The sequence below is a fragment of the Scyliorhinus torazame genome, chromosome 6 (genome assembly GCF_047496885.1).
Source record: "Scyliorhinus torazame isolate Kashiwa2021f chromosome 6, sScyTor2.1, whole genome shotgun sequence".
NCBI lineage: Eukaryota > Metazoa > Chordata > Chondrichthyes > Carcharhiniformes > Scyliorhinidae > Scyliorhinus > Scyliorhinus torazame.
In genome coordinates, this window is record NC_092712.1 from 156007095 (window position 1) to 156028898 (window position 21804).

The 21804-nt window shown below is 48.5% G+C and overlaps 1 protein-coding gene across 4 annotated transcripts in view; it reads right to left on the reverse strand.

The window, feature by feature from the left end:
* Positions 1-21804, reverse strand: part of mtrr (5-methyltetrahydrofolate-homocysteine methyltransferase reductase) — a 131236-nt gene that overhangs the window by 37779 nt on the left and 71653 nt on the right. For all 4 annotated transcript variants that reach the window (XM_072508984.1, XM_072508985.1, XM_072508986.1 and 1 more), the window contains one exon: positions 251-293. In XM_072508984.1, the coding sequence (XP_072365085.1) occupies positions 251-293 (43 nt within the window). The remainder of the gene's footprint in view (positions 1-250; positions 294-21804) is intronic.

Below are 21804 nucleotides of genomic sequence, written 5' to 3' on the forward strand. Positions count from 1 at the left end.
ATGCAGGGCATCAGGGGTCTGGTCAGCCTTAAGCCCCAGTAACATTCCCATTCCTTTTTCTCTAGTGATAGTGATTGTTTCAAGTTCCTCTCTCTCTTTTGCCCTGTGATACATTCTTGGGATACTTTTCATGTCTTCTACTCTGAAGGCAGATACAAAATACCTGTTCAAAACCTCAAGATATCATAAGAGAAGGAAATGAGAAATACCAACAATCATCCCCTTAAACAAACACGATGTGAATTGTTACCTTGCCGCCGAATAGGATCTAACTTGCAGTTTTGGTAAATGTTCTGAAAGAGGAGATTTTAGAAAATACAAGTTATGATTGGGAAACAATGTAATATGTTAAAAATTTTAATCTTTTTTGCTTTATACTTGCAGGTAAATTCATTTGAAAATTGACTTTAAAGGTGTTTTTATTGTAAACAGTAATTTCTTTAGAGTGAAGCCTCAGGAGAGGCAAGTGATGGATTAAGAATAGTAACTAGCCATTTCATCAAAGCTTTTAATTATGATGAAAACAACATTAAGACAGTCCAACCATACTGAAACTTTGCATTCATTATATTTCAGTGTCAAAGCATTCTTGGGATCAGTTACCTCAAATAGGAGTTCTGCTTAAACTAATGGACAATAACTGGGAGGAAGTGGCAAAATGGTATTGTCGCTAGACTAGTAATCCAGAGACCCAAAGTCAGGACCAGAGTTCGAATCCCGCCATGGCAGATGGTGAAATTTGAATTCAATTAAAAAATCTGGAATTAGGAGTCTAATGATGACCTTGAAACCATTGTTGATTGTTCACTAATGTCCTTTAGGGAAGGAAATCTATCTTCCTTACCTAGTCTGGCCTACATGTAACTCCAGATCCACAGCAATGTGGTTGACTCATAAATGCCCTCAGGGAAGGGCAGAAATGCCCTTTTTTACCTTAAAGTGCAGAAAGAGGCCATTCGGACCATCAAGCCTGCACCGGTACCCTCTGATGTAGCATCCTACCTGGGACCACTCTCCTCTCCCATCCCTGTAACCCCACCTAGCGATTCACGTTAGTGAACAGATGGTTTCATGTTTGAAAACTGAATGAGATTGAATATTGTTTACTATTAAAACATGAATACTCGCAACTCTAGAAGGCTGGCTCAGGAAGTATGCCACCATTATACATCCTTTCATGCCCATAATTTCCCCCCAAGCGGATAGTGAACTGAAAACTAGTAAGTGAGAAGGCATGGGTTGGTTAAGAGCAAAGTTTGGGGAAGTGGGGAGAAAGAGCTTCCAAAACCATGAATCATTATCCAACCTGAAAGCCTCTGATGGACAGTAAAAGTCCTCACAACCAACTGTTGAGAGAGATTTGGCGCATGATTTAGCGAGCATGTAATACGACTGATCATGGAAGTGCTTTCAACATGTCCTACTCACAAATGGAAAATTCCATCAGCCATTAAATGTGCAGGTTTATGAAATAGCTTTGTTGGGACAGAAGTATCTCATTATTCCAATAAATGACAATACTGCAAATGCCCTGTGATATTACCAACTAATTAAAAAATCAATCTCAGTAACATTCAGCCTTGTATAAAGAAAATCACCATCATATTGCACTTGATTGCCAACTACGTAAAACATGATTGTTATTGACCAAATTAGGAGGGCTTATAAATTCACACAAATACATGAATATTTCCTTCAAGTTGGAACAAAATAATTACAAAAATGTTAAATAAAACACTGGTTAGAGGGATTTAGCACTCAGTATAGAACAAACAAGCAGCTCTGAAAAATGCCCAATAATTGATGTGGTTATTAAGAAGCAACCTTTCAAGTTATAGCAACACAACTCAGGCTCCAATGCAGGATCTGAATTAATTATCTTGCATATCAGTATAATATCATGAAGAAAAACTGATATGCAAGTGTTACAGATTTTTGAGGCTTGAGATTATAAATACAAACTTTGGCTGTGTATTATTTTTGTGTATCACATTAATATCGTTGTCAAAGTATAGGTGTTACATTTGAATCCATCGAGGTTTCACTTAGCATTAAAAATTGTTAGACACATTAGTGCAAATGCTTAACAATATTCAATCTCATTCAGTTTTCAAACATGAAACCTAAAGACTCCCATCTGTTCACTAACGTGAATCGCTAGGTGGGGTTACAGGGATGGGAGAGGAAAGTGGTCCCAGGTAGGATGCTACTTCAGAGGGTCAGTGCAGGCTCGATGGTCCGAATGGCCTCTTTCTGCAACTTAAGGTCAAAAATAGTAGAAAATAAATTTCACCTTTGCAAATTCATTCAAATAAACAAGTGAGAATTATTTTATTGCATTTTCAGGACTGCTGGAGAAGGAAGAATATTGTCTTGCACTTTCCTATCTTTGTAAGGATCCCAGGCCTACATCCCTCATAGATATCTGCCATTAGATTAGATCACATGGGGTCAGGGGTAAACTAGCTGGATGGATCCAGAACTGGCTTGGCCATAGAAGACAGAGGGTAGCGGTGGAAGGGTGTTTTTCCGAATGGAGGTCTGTAACTAGTGGTGTTCCGCAGGGATCCGTACTGGGACCTCTGCTCTTTGTAATATACATAAATGACTTGGAAAAAAACATAGCGGGTTTGATTAGCAGGTCTGCGGATGATACTAAGATTGCAGGAGTTGCGGATAGTGATGAAGATTGTCAGAGAATACAACAGGATATAGGTAGGTTGCAAAATTGGGCAGAGAAATGGCAGATGGAATTTAACCCAGACAAATGCGAGGTGATGCATTTTGGTAGATCCAATTCAGGTGGGAGCTAGAAAATAAATGTCAGAACCATAGAGACACAGAGAGACCTGGGCAGCAAGTCCACAAGATCCTTAAAAGTGGCAGCACAGGTGGAAATGATGGTAAAGAAAGCAGATGGCATGCTTGCCTTCATAGGACTGAGTATCTAGCATAAAAGCTCGAAAATTATGTTACAATTATATAGAACGTTGGTTAGGCCACATTTGGAATACCGTGTCCAATTCTGGTCACCACACTACCAGGAGGACGTGGAGGCTTTGGAGAGAGTGCAGAAAAGGTTTACCAGGATGTTGCCTGGTATGGAGGGTATTAGTTATGAGGAGAGATTGATTAAACTGGGATTGTTCACCCTTGAGAGATGTGAGGGGTGACCAAATAGAAGTTTATAAAATTATTAGGGGTATAGATAGGGTGAACATGTTGGAGGATTTTTCCCAGGGCGGAAATGACAATTACAAGGGGGCACAAGTTCAAGGTGAGGGGGGAAAGTTTCAGTGGAGATGTGCGGGGGAAGATTTTTACATAGAGGGCGGTGGTGGCCTGGAATGCACTGCCAAGTGAGGTGGTTGAGGCAGATAAGTTAGCGACCTTTAAGACTTATCTGGATAGAAAAGGGAGGGAAGGGGACAAAGGAATGTACATTGATTGGGAGAGTCCCACACGGGGGGGTTAAAGGGATGGCGGGGGAAGCCGGGGTCAGCAGGTGTCAGCTGACTTACGGGAGGGATATGGGGGAGCAAAAAAGCTAGACGGGGATCTAGCGGGGGGGGGGGGGGGGGGGGGGGGGAGGGTTGCTGCTGCACTGGCCGAAAGAGAACAGGACACAGAAGAGGTGGCTGGGACGGGGGTCCCCCAACTGGGGGACTGGAGAGTGAGGGAGACGCGGACAAGGGACTGGCCCAGAAAAGGAGATGGATAGTCGGCTGGGGGGGCCTGAATGGGCCGGTGAAGCGGGCTCGAGTGTTCGCGCACTTGAAGGGACTGAAGGCAGATGTGGCAAAGCATGTGTCATTTGAGGCCAAGTCTATCGTAGCGGATAATGGAGGGAGATATGTGATGGTGAGCGGTAGGTTGCAAGGGACATGGGTGGTGTTGGTAAATGTATACGCCCCGAACTGGGATGATGCTGGAATCATGAAACGCATGTTGGGGCGCATTCCGGACCTGGAGATAGGAGCACTAATAATGGGAGGGGACTTCAATACGGTGCTGGAGCTGTTGGGATTCTGGGGCGAGATTCTCCGACCCCCCCCCCCCCCCCCCCCCCCCGCCCAGCCGGGTCGCAGATTCGCCGGGGGCTGGTGTGAATCCCGCCCCCGCCGATTGCCGAATTCTCCGGCACCGGAGATTCGGCGGGGGCGGGAATCGTGCCGCGCCTGTTGGCGGGCCCCTCCCCCGTGATTCTCCGGCCCGGATGGGCCGAAGTCCCGCTGCTAGGATGCCTGTCCCGCCGGCGTGGATTGAACCACCTACCTTACCGGCGGGGCAAGGCGGCGCAGGCGGGCTCCGGGGTCCTGGGGGGGGGGGGGGGGGGGGGGGGGGGCGCGGGGCGATCTGGCCCCGGGAGGTGCCCCCACGGTGGCCTGGCCCGCGATCAGGGCCCACCGATCCGCGGACGGGCCTGTGCCTTGGGGGCACTCTTTTCCTTCCGCCTTCGCCATGCTCTCCACCATAGCGGAGGCGGAAGAGACTCCCTCCACAGCGCATGCACGGGGGTGCCGTGAGCGGCCGCTAACGCTCCCGCGCATGCGCCGCCCGGAGATGTCATTTCCGCGCCAGCTGGCGGGGCACCAAAGGCCTTTTCCGCCAGCTGGCGGGTCAGAAATTAGTCCGGTGCGGACCTAGCCCCTCAAGGTTGAGGCTCGGCCCCCAAAGATGCGGAGGATTCCGCATCTTTGGGGCGGCGCGATGCCCGACTGATTTGCGCCGTTTTTGGCGCCAGTCGGCGGACATCGCGCCGATACCGAAGAATTTCGCCCCTGAAGTGTGCAAAAAAAATGGTGTGAACACCCCACACCAGGTAGGGTTAATGTTTCAGTTCAAGATCTTTTACCAGAACATGAAACTAACCTGAACATGAACCACATATGGAAGTCACCCATCCTGGGACTAAGTCCCGTGGCAGGGCAGGAACATTTTACGCTTCCCGCTGCGGAGGCCGGCGGGAAAGCACAGCAAATCTTATGGCCCTGACCTCATTAATTATGCACCTGGGTGTTCTGCGCCAAGTTCCGTGCCAGGGTAGGTATGATGGCTCCCGGCCGCCGTCCTATCCAGACGCCATATTGAAACTGTGCCCAACGGACTTCCGGGTGCGGCGATGACCAGCTAAGTCGCACGTTTCGGCAGCTCCCGGTGGAACGGACTTTTGGGCTCTTAATAGGAGCCCCAACGGCAATTTCAACAGCAAAAAACACTGCGGTAATCCAGAAGGGAATCCCCCCTGGACACGGATGGAAAAAAGAGAGGAAAGTGGCCGGATCGCGGTGGATCCTCTAGAGCAGCGGCAAGGAAGGCAGGCACAAAGCAAGATGGCGTCGGAAGGAGGCAGTTTAATATGGGGCCCTGACCAACAAGAGTTCCTGCCTGCGTTGCGTGGAAGAGCTCAAAAAGGAGATGAAGAAGGAGCTGTTGGCCCCGATATTACAAGCGACTGAGGGGCTAAAGGAGGAGCAAAAGACCCAGGAACAGGAGCTTCGGGTCGTGAAGGCAAAGGCTGCTGAGAATGAGGACGACATACAGGGCCTGGTGGTGAAAGCGGAGATCCACGAGGCACAACACAAAAGATGTGTGGAAAGGCTGGAGGTGCTGGAGAATAATGCGAGGAGGAAGAATTTAAGGATTCTTGGTCTTCCCAAAGGTGTAGAAGGGGCGGACGTCGGGGCATATGTGAGCACGATGCTGCACTCGTTAATGGGACCGGAGGCCCCGATGGGTCCGCTGGAGGTGGAGGGAGCCTATCGGGTTATGGCGCGAAGACCGAGGGCTGGAGAAATTCCTCGAGCAATAGTGGTGAGATTTCTCAGATATAAGGACAGAGAGATGGTCCTCAGATGGGCAAAGAAAACTCGGAGCAGTAGGTGGGAGAACGCGGTGATCCGCGTATATCAAGATTGGAGTGCGGAGGTGGCGAGAAGGAGGGCAAGCTTTAATCGGGCCAAGGCGGTGTTGCACAAAAGGTCAAATTCGGAATGCTGCAACCGGCAAGACTGTGGGTCACACATCAAGGGAAACACCACTACTTCGAAACGGCACATGAGGCGTGGACATTTATTGTCGAGGAGAAGCTGGAGTGATCGGGCCAGAAAAAGAACGTTTGGGACAAAGTGGGGGGGTGAATATGTGGGATGAAGGGGGAAAAGGGGGAAGAGATTACTTCCCAAGTTGCTAATCCTGCGACCCTGTAACTTTTCTCTCTTCCCCATGTCGTGGGGGAGGGGGGGGGGGAGGATGAGGAGCTGAGGGCGCCGGCCATTGGGGGCGGGGTCAAAAGGGAAGCGCGGGCTTTGTTCCCGCTCTATGGTAATCACGGCGGGAACAGGGAAGCAGGAAGGAGGGGGCCTCGCACAGTGTGAGCCGAGGTCACGGGGGGAAGCCGAGGTCGGCCAGAGTTTGCTGACTTCTGGGAGCAACATGGGGGGTGCAATTACGCTAGTTTGGGATCGAGCGGGGGGGGGGGGGTAACTGGGTTGCTGCTGCTGGGGAGAAGGGGGAGCTGGTATGGGAGGGGGTGGTCGGGGCGGGGGGGCGCCGACTGGGGGAGATACGGCTATGTGGGAACCGGGTGAGGAGCTGGATTGCAAAAGGAGATGGCTAGTCGTCAAGGGGGGGGGGGGTTAAGAGCCCCCCAACCCGGTTGATCACGTGGAATGTGAGAGGGCTGAACGGGCCGATTAAGAGGGCACGGGTACTCGCACACCTAAAGAAACTTAAGGCAGATGTGGTTATGCTTCAGGAGACGCATCTGAAGCTGATAGACCAGGTCAGACTTCGCAAAGGATGGGTGGGGCAGGTGTTTCATTCGGGGTTAGACGCAAAAAACAGGGGGGGTGGCCATACTAGTGGGGAAGCGGGTAATGTTTGAGGCAAAGACTATAGTGGCGGATCATGGGGGCAGATACGTGATGGTGAGTGGCAAACTGCAAGGAGAGGCGGTGGTATTAGTGAACGTGTATGCCCCAAACTGGGATGATGCCAATTTTATGAGGCATATGTTAGGACGAATCCCGGACCTAGAAGTGGGGAAGTTGGTAATGGGTGGAGACTTTAATACGGTGCTGGACCCAGGGCTGGACAGATCAAGGTCCAGGACCGGAAGGAGGCCGGCTGCAGCTAGGGTGCTTAAGGATTTTATGGAGCAGATGGGAGGAGTAGATCCCTGGAGATTTAGTAGACCTAGGAGTAAGGAGTTTTCGTTTTTCTCCTATGTCCACAAAGTTTATTCACGAATAGATTTTTTTGTTTTGGGAAGGGCACTGATCCCAAAGGTGACGGGGACGGAGTACACGGCTATAGCCATTTCGGATCATGCTCCACACTGGGTGGACCTGGAGATAGGGGAAGAAAAACAACAGCGTCCACCCTGGAGAATGGACATGGGATTATTGGCAGATGAGGGGGTGTGTTTAAGGGTGAGGGGGTGTATTGAAAGGTACTTGGAACTCAATGATAATGGGGAGGTACAGGTGGGAGTGGTCTGGGAGGCGCTGAAGGCAGTGGTTAGAGGGGAGCTGATATCTATTAGGGCACATAAAGGAAAGCAGGAGGGTAGGGAAAGGAAGCGGTTGTTGAAAGAACTTCTGAGGGTGGACAGACAATATGCGGAGGCACCGGAGGAAGGACTGTACAGGGAAAGGCAAAGGCTACATGTAGAATTTGACTTGTTGACTACGGGTAATGCAGAGGCACAATGGAGGAAGGCACAGGGTGTACAGTACGAATATGGGGAGAAGGCGAGTAGGTTGCTGGCCCACCAACTGAGGAAAAGGGGAGCAGCGAGGGAGATAGGGGGGGCGAGAGATGAGGAGGGAGAGATGGAGCGGGGAGTGGAGAGAGTGAATGGAGTGTTCAAGGCATTTTACGAAAGATTATATGAAGCGCAGCCACCGGATGGGAAGGAGAGAATGATGTGCTTTCTGGATCAGCTGGAATTCCCTGAGGTGGAGGAGCAGGAGAGGGTGGGCCTGGGAGCACAGATTGAGACGGAGGAAGTAGTGAAAGGGATTGGGAGCATGCAGGCGGGGAAGGCCCCGGGACCAGACGGATTCCCAGTTGAATTCTATAAGAAATATATGGACTTGCTGGCCCCGCTACTGATGAGAACCTTTAATGAGGCGAGGGAAAGGGGGCAGTTGCCCCCGATTATGTCAGAGGCAACGATATCGCTCCTCCTAAAGAAGGAAAAAGACCCGCTGCAATGCGAGTCATACAGGCCCATTTCCCTCCTGAATGTGGATGTTAAGATTCTGGCCAAGGTAATGGCAATGAGGATAGAGGATTGTGCCCCGGGGGTGGTTCAGGAGGACCAAACTGGGTTGGTGAAGGGGAGACAGCTGAATACAAATATACGGAGGCTGCTAGGGGTAATGATGATGCCCCCACCAGAGGGGGAAGCGGAGATAATTGTGGCGCTGGACGCCGAGAAAGCATTTGATAGAGTGGAGTGGGATTATTTGTGGGAGGTGCTGAGGAGATTTGGCTTTGGGGACGGGTATATCAGGTGGGTACAGTTGCTGTATAGGGCCCCGGTGGCGAGCGTGGTCACGAATGGACGGGGGTCTGACTATTTCTGGCTCCATAGAGGGACGAGGCAGGGATGTCCTCTGTCCCCCTTATTGTTTGCACTGGCGATTGAACCCCTGCCCATAGCACTGAGGGGCTCCAGGAAGTAGAGGGGAGTACTCAGGGGGGGAGAAGAATAGCGGGTATCTCTGTATGCGGATGATTTGTTGCTATATGTGGCGGACCCGGCGGAGGGGATGCCAGACATAATGCGGATACTTGGGGAGTTTGGGGATTTTTCAGGGTATAAACTGAACATGGGGAAAAGTGAGTTGTTTGTGGTGCATCCAGGGGAGCAGAGCAGAGAGATAGAGGATTTACCGTAGAGGAAGGTAACAAGGGGCTTCCGGTACCTGGGGATCCAGATAGCCAAGAATTGGGGTCCATTACACAGGCTTAATTTAACGCGGTTGGTGGAACAGATGGAGGAGGATTTCAAGAGAGGGGACATGGTGTCCCTGTCATTGGTAGGTAGGGTGCAGGCGGTTAAAATGGTGGTCCTCCCGAGATTCCTTTTTGTGTTTCAGTGCCTCCCGGTGGGGATCACGAAGGCTTTTTTCAAAAGAATCGAGAAGAGTATTATGAGTTTTGTGTGGGCTGGGAAGACCCCGTGAGTGAGGCGGGGATTCTTGCAGCGTAGTAGGGACAGGGGGGGGCTGGCACTACCGAGCCTAAGTGATTATTACTGGGCCGCCAATATCTCAATGGTGTGTAAGTGGATGGGAGAAGGGGAGGGAGCGGCGTGGAAGAGATTGGAGATGGCGTCCTGCAAGAGGACCAGCCTACAAGCAATGGTGACGGTGCCATTGCCGTTCTCCCCGAAAAAATACACCACAAGCCCAGTGGTGGTGGCTACATTGAAAATTTGGGGGCAGTGGAGACGGCATAGGGGAAGGACGAGAGCTTCGGTGCAGTCCCCGATAAGAAACAATCATAGGTTTGTTCCGGGGAGAATGGATGGGGGATTTGGAGCATGGCAAAGAGCTGGGGTAGTACAACTGAGATATCTGTTTGTAGATGGGACGTTTGCGAGTCTGGGAGCGCTGACGGAAAAATATGGGTTGCCCCAAGGGAATGCATTTCGGTACATGCAATTGAGGGCTTTTGCGAGGCAACAGGTGAGGGAATTCCCGCAGGTCCCGACACAGGAGGTGCAGGATAGAGTGATCTCGGAGACATGGGTGGGGGACGGCAAGGTGGCGGACATATACAGGGAGATGAGGGACGAGGGGGAGATCATGGTAGATGAGCTGAAAGGGAAATGGGAAGAAGAACTGGGGGAGGAGATTGAGGAGGGGCTGTGGGCTGATGCCCTACGTAGGGTAAACTCATCGTCCTCGTATGCCAGGCTAAGCCTGATACAATTTAAGGTGCTACACAGGGCGCATATGACTGGCGCACGGCTTATTAAATTTTTTGGGGTAGAGGATAGGTGTGCGAGATGCTAGAGAGGCCCAGCGAATCACACCCACATGTTCTGGTCATGCCCGGCACTACAGGGGTTCTGGGTGGGGGTGGCAAAGGTGCTTTCGAAGGTGGTGGGGGTCCGGGTCGAACCAAGCTGGGGGTTGGCTATATTTGGGGTTGCAGAAGAGCCGGGAGTGCAGGAGGCGAGAGAGGCTGACGTGTTGGCCTTTGCGTCCCTTGTAGCCGGCGCAGGATATTGTTAATGTGGAAGGAAGCCAAACCCCCGGGTGTGGAGACCTGGATAAGCGACATGGCAGGGTTTATAAAGTTAGAACGGATTAAGTTCGTGTTAAGGGGTTCGGCTCAGGGGTTCACCAGGCGGTGGCAACCATTCGTCGATTACCTCACAGAAAGATAGAGGGAATGGAAAAGAAGTAGACAACAGCAGCAACCCGGGGGGGGGGGGGGGGAGGGGGGGGGGGGGGGGGGGGAGGAGGAGGAGGAATCGGACGGACTCTCAGGGATGTTATTGTATATGTATAGGTATTTGTTATAGGTAATTATATATTGGATTGTTGGATTGTATTTTTGGAGAGTATTTATTTTGGACAAGGCAGTTGCCATTTAGTTTTGTTTATATATTATTTATTTATTTGTTCAAAACTGGCCACTGTTATTTATATTGCGTTATTGTTGTGTAAAAGAAACACTACGTATTGTTATGTTTGGCCAAAAAATCTTGAATAAAATATATTTTTAAAAAAAAGAAACTGTGCCCAACATCGGTGACCCACTATTACAGAAAGATGAACCTTCTGAGAAAGAAAGAGCGCCGAGGCTGGACACCAAATCTAGACGGTCCACTTGAAGAAGTTCTCCCCACCCACTGCTGTGGCATTCAGGGTCCAAGGTTGCAGGCAACCTCCATCCTGAATGCCCAGGGGCACACCAGGCATTGTTCAGGTTAGTCCCAACATCGGCATGCCACGTTCACACCTCGAGTGTTTGGTAGTCTGTTTTTTATTGCAGAAGAATGGACGTTTTCTAGTAATTATGTTTCTACTTTACCCCAAAATCTTTGAGCTTGGAAAGACATTTTTTTCAGTTGCATTTAGAAACTGATTAAAAAGCAGCTCTAGAAAATGCAGCACTCGAATCAAAGCCATACAGGAGCTTTGAATATCAGTTTATTACTGGACTCAGTCCAGGGATTCAGAAATCATTAACAAAAACTACAGAATTTCCCAGAAATGTCCGAAGACAAAAATCACGATTCATTTAATTAAGTGTGATATTTAGGCAGGGAAAGCTTTTCTATTTTGCTGGCTGTCCTTCAATTCTGCTCTTGAACATACAGGCCCATAATGTGGCCAGTATAGTGTCACTGACGTATTTTCCCACTGGTGCCTCAGAGAATCAGGGGCAGGTGGTCGGGCCTTCATTACATCCCCATTAAGGGGATGCAAGTGAGGTCCTCGCCGACTTTCAGTGAGTTTCTAGATCTGCATGCTGGGCACCAGCTGAAGGACTCATGGGAAACTCATACCAGTGTAAACCAATTTTTAATCGAACCTGCCGGTGGAGACAAGGGAGAATTCCAACCCCGTCTTCTCTCTTTCTATTAAAGTTGCCCAACCTGCTGAGTGCTTCACACATTTGTTGCTTTTTAAAAATATATAAGTTGGCTGTCCCTGCTATCCCTTTGGACTAAAACAATGCTTTTTCATGACAAGTAAGAATAAAATGATTGCTTAAGGGCATAAGAAGGGATCTAAATGGTGGGACATGTAAAGCATGAAAAAGTTCAGAAAGTCTTAAACGATACTCCTCTCACCTTAACTTAAGTATCCCAGTCTAATTCTACTCCAACCTACCTATACTTGTATCACTTTATTATAATTACTTTTTCCAAGTAGAAAATTATTGAAGTTATTTTTTAATGCTACACATTTCTAAATGTTGTTTTAAATTGGAGAAAAACTAAGACCAATCGGCTCTCTCCCTTGTACTCTACTCATGCAGCAGGGCAAGGCCACTCTCAATCTATCAACTTATAGCTCTCCTGTGATATCATTGCTCACTTCATTGGTGATCATGAGGTCAAGTATGTTTTTCCTTCTTGTTGGCACCCTCACCATTTTCCAGAATCCCAGTCTAGTAGCTATATCCTTTCGGACTCACCCGGCTTGGTCTGTGGCGATGCTACTGAGCCACTTATGCTGATGGACACTGAAGCCCCCGCTCCCCCCAGAGTAAATTCTGCACCCTTGAAATCCTCAGTGCTTCCGCCAAGTGGAGTTCAACATGGAGGAGCACTGATTCATCAGCCTGCAGTCGGGGTAATCCCATGTTTGACCTGATGCCACGAGATTCCCAGGGCAAGCCCCTCCTGACTGTATACTACTGCGCCACCATCTCTGCTGAGTGTGTACTGCCGGTGAGACAGGGCATACCCCAGGATGGGGATGGTGGCGTTTAGGCATTATCTGTAAGGTATGATTTTGTGAATATGACTACGTCAGCCTGTTGCTTGGCTAGTCTGTGAGATAGTTCTCCCAATTTTGGCACAAACCCCCAGATGTCAGTAAGGAGGACCTTGCAGGGTCAACAGAGCTGAGTTTGCCGTGGTCATTTTCTATGCCGAGGTCGATGCTGGGTGGTCTGTCTGGTTTAATTCTTTATTGACTTTTTGCGGTTTGATACAACGGAGTGGCTTACTAAGCCATTTCGGCGGGCACTTAAGAATCAACCACATTGGTGTGGGCCTGGAGTCACATATAGGCTAGACCAGATAAGGACAGCAGATTTCCTTCCCTAACGGACATTATGATCAGCAATCCTGGGCAGCACAGTTGCATAGTAGTTAGCACTGTGGTCACACAAAGCCAAGGAGCTGGGTTCGATCCAGGCCCAGGTCACTGTCTGTGTGGAGTTTGCACATTCTCCCTGTGTATGCGTAGGTAGTTGGATTAGCCACGCTAAATTGCCCTTTAATTGGAAAAAATAGGGTACTCTTAAAAAAAAAATTAAATATCAGCAGTCCTCATTTAAGTCACCGCTTATTCCTTCATAAATGCTTTAACCACTAAATAAAGAGTGTTAAGAGTTGGCCTATGTTAGGTTATAACAGGAGTTAGCACCCGAATTGCATGGGGTTTTCGCATACAAAAAGAAACAAACACAATCTACTCAGAAAATAATTATTCAGTAATTATTATCCATTATTAATCACTCATCCCCAGAATTAATATAAAAAAACATTGTTATCAGTAACCTCTTAAAAATATATATTATGTTGTGGTGCTGAAACATACAATCTCAGGTAACAAGTCTGATCCCAGGTTTATGCTGAATTAGCTCATCTCAAATCAAAATGATGGGCAATTCTGCTCAACATCTCCAGGCTAAGAAAGAAGAAAGGCAAACATTCAGGGTTACCACTTCTCATCATTACCTAGCAACCTGAAAATTGCAGGTGTGGATATTGAGTCATACTGTGATGCCCTGTATTATCAAAGACCAGAAAACGTAATATATGTGCACGCCAATTAAGTACAAAAATAGCTGGGAAACCCATTGTTATGGCTTAAACGTGAAGAATGGTTACTTAATGGAGACAGTGAAGGTCACGCCAATGTCTGAATAATCATGTTATGCCTTTGGGAGCAGTGACGCAAAGAAGGGATTGGAGGACGGAATCAATTTTAAAAACTAAACAAATTATATTTAGGCTTTTAAATATAACCCAAAATGATAAACTTACAAACTGCAGCATAAAAACAGAATTTGTCACTACACATTGAAACCTCATCAACCTTTATCATCACATTAGATGGTGCACCTCAGTAACTACCCCACAGGCAGTTTCCCTGTCCTGTCCTTAAAAGCTGGCAGAGACTGGTAAACGTGTCTCGGGGAGTCTCCAGTCCTATTTTTGCCAGAGTCTTTAAATTAGAAATGCAGTTGATACAGGAGATTCCAGGGGAGCAGAAAAACCTTTCTGGTGCAGTCATTGTGAATCCCTCATGGTATGTTGCCTCCTTGGTGCCAGGGTAAAGGACTTCACAAAAAGGGTGCAGAATATTCTGCAGAGGGAAGGGGGTGAGTCAGAATCTGTGTTACACATTATTATCAATGACAGAGGACAGGCATAGAGGACAGATTTTCAGGATTTATGTATGGAGGCAGGAGGCATGGCTGAGGTATTAAATTAATACTTTGCATTTGTCTTTACTAAGGAACAAGGGGCGGGATTCTCCAATAATGGGGCTTTGTCCCCACGCCTGTGAAAAAGGTGCGCAAATCACTTTGGACTTACCTGGAGAAAATCCAGGGTGATTCTCCGATTTGCAGGGGGCTAGCAGGGCCTCGGAGTGCTCCTCGCAGCTCCAGCTGCCGATACGGGGCCCTGCACTTCCGGTCGGGGGTCCGCGCACACGCACGGCTGTGTCAGCCGCCCCGCGAGACATAGCCGACCTACACCGCGGACCGGCACCAAGAAGATAGGGACCGGCACCAAGAAGATAGGGCCCCCCCCCCCCAGATCACGTGTGCCCATGGATCGGTGGCCCCTCGATCGGAACCTGGTGAATGATCCACCCCGCACCCCCCACCAGAGCGTCCGCAGCCGCCACCCCGAGTGCCCGTCGGGTGGAACCATGAGATAACCACGCCGGCAGGAACTCGGCCAGCTGCACTTGGAGAATCGCTGCGGGGGCCTCTTTCAATGGCCCCGACCGGCGTCGCGTCAACCGAGCGCGCCTAATTGGTGGCAATTCTCCGGGGACCGGAGGATCACGGGAGCAGTGTCGGACCCAACCTCTGGTTTGATGCCCATTCTCTGCCCCCGCGCCGAGCGCGATTTCGGCTCAGAGAATCCCGCCCAAGATGTTGCACAGGTCATGGTGAAAGATGAGGTAGTTCAGAAATTAATGGGCTAAAAATTGATAAAGATGGGGTATTAGATAGGCAGTCAGTACTTAAAATTTATAAGGCACCAGGACTGGGTGAGATGCATCGCAGGATACTGAGGCAAGCAAGAGTGGAAATTTCAGACACCGCCTTAATTTTCCAGTTTTTCTTAGAATTTGGGCTGGTGCCAGATGACTGGAAAATGACAAACATTACACCTTTGTTCAAAAATGGCTATAAAGATAAGCCCAGCCAGTTTAACTTCAGCAGTGGGGAAGCTTCTAGAAACGATCATTTGGGACATTAATAATCACTTGGGCAAGTACGAATTAATTAAAGGAAAGTCAGCCTGGACTTGTTAAGGGCAAATGTTTAACTAACATTTGAGAGATTTTTGATGAGGTAACACAGAAGGTTGTTAAGTCTAATGCTGTTGATGTGGTGTATATGGACTTCTGGTAGAAATTTGATAAAGTGCCACATAACAGACTTGGTGGGAAAAGTTGCAGCTCAGGGAGTAAAGGGATAGTAGCAACATGAATACAAAATTGGCTGAGTGGTTCATGGATGTTTTTCAAATTGGAGGAATGCTGGCAGTAGCGTTCCACAGAGGTCGGTGTTGGGACCCTAGCTCTTCCTCATATACCTAGGACTATACAGGGTACAATTACAGAATTTGTGGATGATACAAAACCTGGAAGCATAGTGAACCTTGAGCAGGATAATGTAGAACTTCAAAAAGGACGGACAGGTTAATGGAATAGGCAGACAAGTGGCAGGTCAAATTTAACGCAGAGTAGTGTGAAATAATTAACTTTGATACGAAGCCTCTCCATCTCATTTTGGAAAAAAAATTATATTTGAACAGCTCCTTTCGTGTAGAAAAATCATTCAAGGCGCTTGACAGGAGTTTTAAACAATATTTGACACAAGCCACAAAGGGAGATGTTAGAACAATGACCAAAGGTATGTTGTTAGTACATTAAAGGGAGTGAAGAATGATAAAGTGGTGAAGAGGTAAAGGAGGGGGGACCTAATCGCTCAATTTTTGGCTCAACACCCATTTTCGTATTTGTGAAGCGCTTGGGGACTATTTTTAAAAAATACATGTTAAAGATGCAGAAGAATCAACATCCAAGATGCATCATTCTTTCAGCTCTGTCAAGAGTAACAAGAGAATATTATATAGTGAATGTTTATAGTTACATTGATTAAAGTAGCAGAGACTGTCCCAGGCATGCTGATGTCCACTTTGACATTAAAATGTATCACAAAAATTCACTAATACCAACTGAATGTCCAATTTTACAGCCCAGATCTACCTCAACCATCTGAGCAGGGTACTTTTAACTTCAACAGGTGATCAGATTAAATCATTCCATTAACGCTGAAAAACAGCAACAGCAAATTCACAACAAAAACAAATGTAAAGCTGTAATGTAAAAGCAGGTTTAGATGAACTGGTTTCCATTCTGAGCACCCAAGGCTGAGATAACAAACTTCATGTCTCCTTTGCATCAGCAATCATGAACTCACATCACAAGTACCAGCACAGAAACACAATCAATATTGGAAAAGATAACATTAATGGAACACATAGCCCATAAGATTACTTAGTTGCTGCAGACTCCATAAAGACCCAGTCAGCAGCACTGACAGTTTAACCCTGAAAATGTCAAGTGGATGTGCTGATGCATTTGTAACTGCTGCAGCTATCTAAATCTTTAATTAAAATGTTAATGCCAAGACTTTCATAAAAACAATCAAAAATCAGATGCTAGCATCTTGTAGCATTAGGCCATTAAGTGGATTGTCAGAGAAGATCCCAGAACCCAAATAGATGTCAAGACAGAAACAAGAAAAATATAAAATGTTTATGCATTCACGTTCACTTAAGTGGACAAAGTTAAAAACAGATTAAGATTTGTGAAGATATTTTGGACCAGATTCCGCATTTGGCAATTGAAATCCAGTCATTTAACTTACAAAAAATAATAAGTGGTAGAGTGATGGGACGCGAGTACAACCAATAATCCATCAGCTAAACTGCGCAAAAACTAAAGCAAAGAGAAAATGCTGGAAAACTCAGCAGGTGTGACAGCATCTGTGGTGTGGGAAAAGAGCTAACGTTTCAAGTCCAGATGACCCTTTGTTACACCGCATCCAGAGAAGAAGAAACTTAAAGACCATCAAGAATGGGCACCCGGAGAGGAAGCGCCAATTTCTTCCTCCCCAATACAACTAGGGGAACCTCCCCCAAACCACAGGACAAGACCAGGATTAGAAACAGCACCCTGCTCACCTGGAAGAAGACAGAAAGAAAGAAAATGCGAAAAGAGAGATGCTCAAACTGACTCAGAATGACCCCCAGCACAGAAAGGATACCAAGAGCAATCCCTCTCCTCAACAACCCAACTACAATTGGCCAACCACACCTCAACGTGTCCCATTTTCAATCTTCTTGTTATAATAGCTCAAGAGTACCACAGAGAGAGACCCAAGCGAAAGAAAACTCAACCTCAAGGAAGAGTCAGAATGAACTCTGTCCTCCCCAGGATATCAAAAGGATAAAGGAAAGATTATTAAATCCAAGTACCCTAAAAGAAACTTTTTTTTTAAATCCCTGTTATAGATCAGCTCTAACTGGGAGACTATCCTCAATCTCAGTGAGGACTAAACTAATCCTACCAATCCCAACCATCCAATCTTCATCCCACTACAGCTCCATTCACCTTCCTTGTAAACAAGATGTGGGGTGATAAAAACAAAACACTGCCCTACCACAAGTATATAAAACATAATAACAAAAAGTAATAAAACTGTGCACAGATCACACTTCATGTGATTGACTCAATATTATTTGCGAGAACAGGATAATCGACAACACCCACCCAAATTGCTCACATCTCGCACTCCCTTGCAGGAGAAAGGACAATAAATAAACAACAATCACAAGGGAGTAACGTCCAGGATTATAGGAGAATTATAGGATAAAAACACCATCCATATTGCACAAGCCATGATCAGCGGGAACTGTTCAGGATCTTTCAAGGATTCCAACGATCGAAACGCGAGGCACCATCACTCCCACCATGCCGTCTCTCCGACACCCGAGGGGTGGTGGCGGGGAGGGGGGAACTCTACCTGCTCGGCCACCTCAAACCCCTCACAACAAGCATAGAGAATAGGACAATATAGGACCAGTGATCAGTGGGCCCAACTGAAGTCAATCAGGAACTCGCCTCCCACCTTTCACCAGGAACCCGGCCCATGGACACACCTTGTCCAGCCCCTACCTCCCCAGCCCATCCGGATAAATTGCACACTATGCAGTAGGATCTTGGTAACACAAAGGTGGGCCCTCACCAGGGAACGTGCTTGTTCGTTCAACTGCAAGAACTCTCATGCGCCTCCACCACTCTCCTAGATACCCCGCAATGTGAGCTCTAATGGCCCACACCAAACAGGCTGAGATCTTCAACCAAGATAACATTTTCAATGTCGGCCATCATCCGGATGCACACAATACCATCGAAGCAAGAGCCCACTCAGCAGCAACTAGCCACTGCAAGCTGGGCTCCACCCGAGCCCACTCCGACTGTCACGAACAAAGAAGATATTTAAGATTTATCTTTGTTCTCTGCAAACACCAATCAGCATTCTTCAGGGACATAACGCAAGACATGTAACCCACGAGAATGCAAATATGAAATGTGTATTAGGATAAAATCAAAGAAGAAAAGGTGGGCAGAGCCAGAGCTCACAAAAACATAACCGTTCCCATGTTCACATCACGTGACCCCCGTGAAATTGATTTTTTTTGTATAGCATTTTATTAAAGGTATTTATAATTTTATAATAATAACAGTAAACAGTACAAATACAAATATAAACATAGTGCATAAACCATCTCCATCCCTAACAAATCCCACCTACCATAAACAGCAAATAGCCCAACTTCCCCCCCATCCCACCCCCGAACTTTTTCTTATTGCCTCTGCTAACGGTTTGTTTTCCCGAAGAAGTCGCCAAAATGGTTGCCACCTCCGGACGAACCCTAGCATTGATCCTCTTACGGCGAACTTAATTTTTTCAACTCTGAGAAACCCGGCCATGTCGCTAACTAAGATCTTTATTTCGGGGGCTTCGAGTCCCTCCACGCTAGCAATATCCGTTCCGGGCTACCAAGGAGGCAAATGCCAAGACTTCGGCCTCTCTCACCCCCTGGACTCCCGGATCTTCCGACACTCCAAAAATAGTCATCTCTGGACTCGGCACCACCCTTGTTTTTAGCACCATAGACGTGACCTTTGCAAAGCCCTGCCAGAATCCCCTAAGCTTCGGACATGTCAAAACATATGGACATGGTTTGCTGGCCCACCCGCACACCTATCCTCTATCCCTAAAGAACTTGCTCATCCGGGCCACCGTCATGTGTATCACCTTGAATTGTATCAGGCTGAACCTGGCACATGATGAGGACATTGTAGTGATCTGCATATCTGTATGCACACAAGGGATTAATGTAAAGACACTACAACTAAGTAATCACTAGAGGGCAGCACTGGAGATGTATAAATAGACAGACGGAAGCAAGGATCACGCTCTTCACAGGAACAGTAGCTAGTGACCAGACACAGACAGACAGCTCAGTACAGGTGTAAATAATCATAAGTGCTTCTTAGTTAATCTTGTTCATGTAACATCTAGTTTAAGCATTGGAGAGAGAACAAACTCACAGTTAATTCATCAACGTTACTCAATAAAGTATTTGCTAGGCCGGGGGCTAGGGAATTTTCATTCTTCTCACATGTCCATAAGGCTTATTCTCGAATCGACTTTTCATTTTGAGTAGGGCGCTGATAGCGAGAGTAGAGGATACCGACTATTCGGCAATAGCCATTTTGGACCACGCCCCGCATTGGGTGGACTTGGAGATGGGGGAGGAGAGGGACCAGCGCCCGCTGTGGCGCTTGGAGGTGGGGCTGTTGGCGGACGAGGAGGTGAGCGAGCGGGTCCGAGGAAGTATAGAGAGGTACTTGGAGACCAACGACTACGGGGAGGTCCGAGTGGGGATGGTATGGGAGGCACTGAAGGTGGTGGTGAGGGGAGAGCTGATTTCCATCAGGGCCCACAAGGAGCGGAGGGAGCGGGGGGGAGAGGGAGAGGCTGGTGGGGGAGATGGTGAGGGTAGACAGGAGGTATGCGGAAGAACCTGAGGAAGGATTGTTGAGGAAGAGGCGCAGCCTCCAGGCCGAATTCGACCTGGTGACCACCAGGAAGGCGGAGGTGCAGTGGAGGAAGGCCCAGGGGGCGGTCTACGAGTATGGGGAAAAGGCAAGCCGGATGCTGGCGCATCAGCTTCGGAAGCGGGACGCAGCTAGGGAGATCGGGGGAGTTAAGGACAGGGGAGGGAGCGTGGTGCGGAGTGGGGTTGGCATCAATGGGGTCTTCAGGGACTTCTACGAGGAATTGTACCGATCCGAGCCCCCACGGGAGGAGGGAGGGATGGGCCGTTTCCTGGACCAATTGAGGTTTCCAAAGGTGGAAGAGGGACTGGTGGCCCCGATTGGGCTGGAGGAGCTGATCAAAGGGATAGGAAGCATGCAGGCAGGGAAGGCACCGGGGCCGGACAGTTTCCCAGTCGAGTTCTATAAAAAAATATATGGACCTGTTGGGCCCACTGTTAGTTAGGACCTTCAATGAGGCAAGGGAGGGGGGGGGCTTTACCCCCGACGATGTCCCGGGCACTGATCTCCTTGATCCTGAAGCGGGACAAGGATCCCCTGCAATGTGGGTCTTACAGACCGATTTCCTTGCTAAATGTAGATGCCAAGGTGCTGGCGAAGGTCTTAGCCACGAGGATTGAGGATTGTGTGCCGCAGATCATCCATGAAGACCAGACGGGGTTTGTGAAGGGGAGACAGTTGAACGCGAATGTGCGGAGGCTTTTGAACGTTATCATGATGCCGGCGAGGGAGGGGGAGGCGGAGATAGTGGTGGCGATGGACGCTGAGAAAGCCTTCGATAGGGTAGAGTGGGGGTACCTGTGGGAGGTGCTGAAGAGGTTCGGGTTTGGGGAGGGGTTTATCAGGTGGGTTAGGCTGTTGTATGAGGTCCCGATGGCGAGTGTGGCCACAAATAGGAGGTCCGAGTACTTTCGGTTGCACCGAGGGACGAGACAGGGGTGTCCCCTGTCCCCCCTGTTCTTCGCACTGGCGATTGAACCCCTGGCTATGGCACTGAGAGAGTCGAGGAACTGGAGGGGGTTTGTGCGGGGTGGGGAGGAGCATAGGGTGTCGCTTTATGCGGACGACCTGCTGCTGTATGTGGCGGACCCGGTGGGAGGAATGCCAGAGGTAATGAGGATGCTTAGGGAATTCGGGGACTTTTCGGGGTACAAGCTCAATATGGGGAAGAGCGAGCTGTTCGTAGTTCAGCTAGGGGACCAGGAGAGGGGGATTGGCGAGCTCTCACTAAAAAGGGCGGAGAGGAGTTTCAGATATTTGGGGGTCCAGGTGGCCAGGAGCTGGGGGGCCCTGCATAGGCTTAACTTTACAAGGCTGGTGGAGCAAATGGAGGAGGAGTTCAAGAGGTGGGACGCGTTGTCGCTGTCCCTGGCGGGTAGGGTGCAGTCAATCAAAATGACGGTGCTCCCAAGGTTTTTGTTCCTGTTCCAGTGCCTCCCCGTGTTTATCCCGAAGGCTTTTTTCAGGCGGGTTAACAGGAGTATAATAGGGTTTGTGTGGGCGCGAGGGACTCCGAGGGTGAGAAGGGTGTTCCTGGAGCGGAGTAGAGATAGGGAGGGGCTGGTGCTGCCCAACCTCAGTGGGTATTACTGGGCCGCCAATGCGACAATGGTGCGCAAGTGGGCGATGGAGGGGGAGGGGGCTGCATGGAAGA